This window comes from Sinocyclocheilus anshuiensis, unplaced genomic scaffold, assembly GCF_001515605.1.
Source record: "Sinocyclocheilus anshuiensis isolate Anshui unplaced genomic scaffold, SAMN03320099.WGS_v1.1 scaffold320, whole genome shotgun sequence".
Lineage (NCBI taxonomy): Eukaryota > Metazoa > Chordata > Actinopteri > Cypriniformes > Cyprinidae > Sinocyclocheilus > Sinocyclocheilus anshuiensis.
Genome location: NW_015554092.1, coordinates 402,437 through 407,428, shown reverse-complemented (window position 1 = coordinate 407,428; position 4,992 = coordinate 402,437). Strand labels below are relative to the sequence as shown.

The 4,992-nt window shown below is 39.4% G+C and overlaps 1 protein-coding gene across 1 annotated transcript in view; it reads left to right on the top strand.

Annotated features, from left to right (window-relative positions):
- The window catches only part of LOC107669276 (uncharacterized protein KIAA2026-like), a 68,828-nt gene that overhangs the window by 23,603 nt on the left and 40,233 nt on the right, over positions 1 to 4,992 (top strand). Inside the window, exons 4-5 of the mRNA XM_016461453.1 lie at positions 2,729 to 2,947; positions 3,573 to 3,682. Of these exons, the coding sequence (XP_016316939.1) occupies positions 2,729 to 2,947; positions 3,573 to 3,682 (329 nt within the window). The remainder of the gene's footprint in view (positions 1 to 2,728; positions 2,948 to 3,572; positions 3,683 to 4,992) is intronic.

The following is a 4,992-nucleotide window of genomic DNA, read 5'->3' as shown; positions in this document are numbered from 1 at the left end:
TGTGAGTGTGTGGGTGTGAGTGTGAGAGTGAGAGTGTGAGTGTGAGTGTGTGGGTGTGAGTGAGAGTGAGTGTGTGTGAGTGAGAGTGAGGGTGTGAGTGTGAGTGTGAGGGTGTGGGTGTGAGTGTGAGTGAGGGTGTGAGTGTGAGAGTGAGAGTGAGAGTGTGAGGGTGTGAGTGTGAGTGAGAGTGTGTGTGTGTGTGAGTGAGTGTGAGGGTGTGAGTGTGACTGTGAGTGAGAGTGAGTGTGTGTGTGTGTGTGTGTGAGTGAGTGTGAGGGTGTGAGTGAGAGTGAGAGTGAGAGTGTGAGAGTGTGAGTGTGAGAGTGAGAGTGTGAGTGTGAGAGTGAGAGTGTGAGTGTGAGAGTGAGAGTGTGAGTGTGAGAGTGAGAGTGTGAGTGTGAGAGTGAGAGTGTGAGTGTGAGAGTGAGAGTGTGAGTGTGAGAGTGAGAGTGTGAGTGTGAGAGTGAGAGTGTGAGTGTGAGAGTGAGAGTGTGAGTGTGAGAGTGAGAGTGTGAGTGTGAGAGTGAGAGTGTGAGTGTGAGAGTGAGAGTGTGAGTGTGAGAGTGAGAGTGTGAGTGTGAGAGTGAGAGTGTGAGTGTGAGAGTGAGAGTGTGAGTGTGAGAGTGAGAGTGTGAGTGTGAGAGTGAGTGTGAGTGAGAGTGAGAGTGAGTGTGTGTGTGAGGGTGAGGGTGAGGGTGTGAGTGTGAGGGTGAGGGTGTGAGTGAGTGTGAGAGTGGGTGTGAGAGTGTGAGGGTGTGAGTGTGAGTGTGAGTGAGAGTGAGTGTGTGTGAGTGTGAGTGAGAGTGAGAGTGAGTGTGTGTGAGTGTGTGTGAGTGAGAGTGAGAGTGAGAGTGTGTGTGAATGAGAGTGAGAGTGTGAGGGTGAGAGTGAGGATGTCCCCACTTTTCACAAAAACAAACCTGTGTGTGTGTGTGTGTTGTCTGAGAGCTGGACATTATGAGAAATGAACTGCTGAGAATGTGAAACGTGTTTATTTTCTAAAGGGTCAGAAGAGCCGGAGCTGATGAAACACACAAAAACTCTCTCTCTCTCTCACACACACACACACACACACACACACACACACATACACACACACACACACACAGTCCTGCTGCTGCTGCGTGAGTGTGTGTGTGTGCGTGTGTGTGTGTGTGTGTGTGTGTGTGTGTGTGAGTGAGAGTCATATTGATATTCCGAACATGAGCGTGTGGAGCAGCAGAAGAGTGCGGCACAGTCCAGACGAGAGAAAGATCAACCTACGACTGATGGACACACACACACACACACAGACACTCTCACACACACACACACACACACAGACACACACACACACACTGTTCCTGCTCTTCATGTGTGTGTGTTTTCAGCAGATGTTGTGGAGCGTACGGTCGCTCAGAAGCGTGTTTCTCCAGCAGATGTGTGTGAGAGCGATCAGACGTCTGCGGATCTGATTCACTGATTCATTGATTCACTGATTCATTGATTCACTGATTCATTGATTCACGCCGCTGACGTCACGCATCTGAACAGCAGCGATTCCAAGCGACGGATCTCTGCGAGATAATGCACTCGTGTTTGTGGCTGTTGTTTTCTTCCCTGAGATCAAAACGTTCAGAATAACACATTTGTTGTTTCTCGGTCGATGTCAAGTTGTCTGATAAGTTAATATTTCAATAATTTAACAACACATTCACAGTTCCCTGAAATCAGTTACTGGTCATATAACACGCAGGTCAACAGTTAATCTTTTTAGTTTTCAGTTTGATTGCTTTTATTTTAAGATGATTTTAATTTGATGTTTTTTTATCATTTTTTATTTAATTTTTAGTAAGTGTTTTGTTGTGATTTGTGGCTATTTTACAATTATTTTAATTTGATTTTTTTTTTCATTTAATTTTTAGTAAGCGATGTAATTTGCTTGTTTTTATTTTAAAATTATTTTAATTTTACAATTTTTTATTTGACTCTTTATAGTTGAATACATTTTTTGTTTTGATTTGTTTTAAATTTTTTAGTCGCATTTTTATGATAAAATTATTATTATTTTTTTTTTTATATTTTTATAATTTAATTAGCTTTGACTAAGTGTTTTACTTTGTTTTGTTTTGATGTTTTTATTTGACTTTTTATGATTTCATACATTTTTAGGAAGTCTTTTATTTTGATTGTTTTTGTTTTGAAATAATTTTTAAAAATGAATAAATGTAATGCATTTTAGCAAGTTTTATTTTAGCAAAATTTATTTTTATTACTTTTTTTAGTTAATACATTGTTTTATTTTGTTTTTATTTACTTTGTTATTTTAATTCGAAATGTTTATAATTTCGCACATTTTAAGTTAGTGTTTATTTTGATTGTTATTATTTAAATGTTTTTTATTTAATTTGACATTCTTATAATTATTAGCTTTTTTTATCAACTCATGAACACTAGTTTGAGAAAGCCTACTTTAAATTTGCCATTTATAGGTAGATTTTTCTTGACACTTTCAGAACATTGATCAGTTTGTTTGATCGGCCCGAACATGTCGACTTCTGACTCCACCAATGGAGTGAGTTTGGGGGCGGGACTATCTGTTTGACTGACCAATGGCAGGCAGAGGGAGTGTTGAGGAAACCTGTGTGAAAACAGTCATTATTGCAGTTGTTGTTGGTGGCGTTAACGGCACACGCTGAGGTTTATTCTTGCGTCTGATGCCGACGGCGTTTGCTTCTGTTTCCCGCAGTTATCCAGAGAACGGCGTGGTGGAGATGAGCGCGGGTGACGTTCGTCCGAGGGCCAGGACTCTGCTGCGCTTCGACCAGCTGCAGGTGGGTGACCTGGTGATGGTTAACTATAACCTGGAGAATCCCGAGGAGCGAGGCTTCTGGTACGACGCCGAGATCTCGACCCTCAACGCTGTCTCGCGCACCAACAAAGAGATCCGCGTCAAGATTCTGCTGGGGTAAAGCTAACCGCCAAAATAAAAGTTCACTTAACTTGAGGAAATATATTGCTATTGTAAAATGCACATTTACATTAGTGGTAGAAATCATAATAATAATAATACAAATTTATTATAACAAATTAATTTATGCAGTAAACCTGTTTGAAGCAAGTTGTTTGACAAAAAAATAAAAATGCAATATTTTGTTTGAATGGATTATTGTATTTTTTATTTAAGCATCAATCGCTTCATTTAAATATTAATCTATCAATATTAAATAAATTGTTTACATAGTAGTTTGTAAATTAATTACCACCATTTTTGATGATAAAACGCAGAATTCCAAAAAAGCATTTTTATAATTTAGTACATCTTTAGTAAGTGTTTTATTTTTATTTACATTTTTTGTGATGCTTTGACATTTTTATAAATACATTTTTAGTATTTCATTTTGATATTACAATTTATTTATTTTAATTTGACATTTTTGTGAAAAATAAAAAATGGAAATAGAGAAAACAGAAAAAAATAAACAGATCTCCGAGGGTCCTAGTGATTCATCAGTGATTCTGGTTCATTTGGTTGTGTGATCACAGGCGTGTATGACATCACTGTAAGCTGGTGCTGTGATTGGTTGTTTCAGAGGTCTGGGTGATGTGATTGGTGACTGTAAACTGCAGTTTTTGGATGAGATTTACAGGATAGAGAAACCTGGAGCACCGGCGCTGTCTGCAGCAGATGGCCCCTTCAAACGTGAGCACACACACACACACACACACTCACTCACTCACTCACTCACTCACTCACACACACAGACACACACACACACACACACACAAACACACACACTTACTCACTCCATGTTATGCGCTTGAGTGTTAATTAGTTTTGGAGCTGAGAGACACAGAAATGTTATCTACTTCCTGTCTCTCTCTCTCTCTTTCGGCCGCGGTCTCTTGAGAAGGGGGGCGGTGTTTGCCAGGGTTGTGGAGGGTATCGTGCCAGTTGTCGGATCTGTGGCGTGCCGCCAAGCGCTGATTTCTCTCTGCCCGCACTTACAACCACAGCGTTTGGTTTGTTTATTTATTCATTTGCGTTCAGGTGCCCGGATGTTGGTGAAGTGGGCATCTGTTGCATCTCTCTCGCTCTGCCCTCTACGGTTTGTTTAGGTGTGAAAGGGCTGCTGGGCAATGAAGGCCACGCCTGTTTGGCAGAGCGCTGATGTCCGTCGCTCATCTCTGGGGAGCGGCGGCAAGGTCAGGCACGGCGGAACGGAAAGAGCTCAGGCGTGCAGTCTGTGCCCGCCGCGTCCAGAGCATTAAGTATGGATCAGATTCAACACACACACACACTTCTCACTCGTGTGGCTGAATTAGATGCACATAATTATGCATTTGAATTAAGATTTAACTAAATTTGGCATGTTTTTGTTGCAGTTTCCCTTCACAAAATTCTGTTTATGTAGCTCTTTGTATGTTAATGATTGACTCTGAAGTCATCTATGGAATTATTTATTTATTTATTTACATAATATTTGCAGATAAACTACTACTAAAACTAACAAACTGAACTTCAGTGAAAATTGTAAGATGTAGCTTTCTTCTGAACTCACATGAAGCCACTCAAAATATAAGGAATAATTATAAAAGTAAATGTATATTTAATTATTATATTTATTAATAATATTAAATGTTGTTGAACAATATGTATTTTATTTGCTTTTTTTTTCTTTTATAAAAATAGATGGAATAAATGTAAAAATAAATTATTTTATATTATTCCTTATGTTAATTAATAATATATCATTTTAGTAAATTCATATTTACTTTATTTAGTTCGATTTTTATGTTTATATAAGTACACTCACTCACTCACTCACACACACAGACACACACACACACACACACACAAACACACACACTTACTCACTCACACACACACACACACACAGACACACACTCACAAACACTCACACATACACACACACTCTCACAGACACAGACTTTTTAACACACACTCACAGATACACACACACATGCACACACTCACTCACACACACGCAC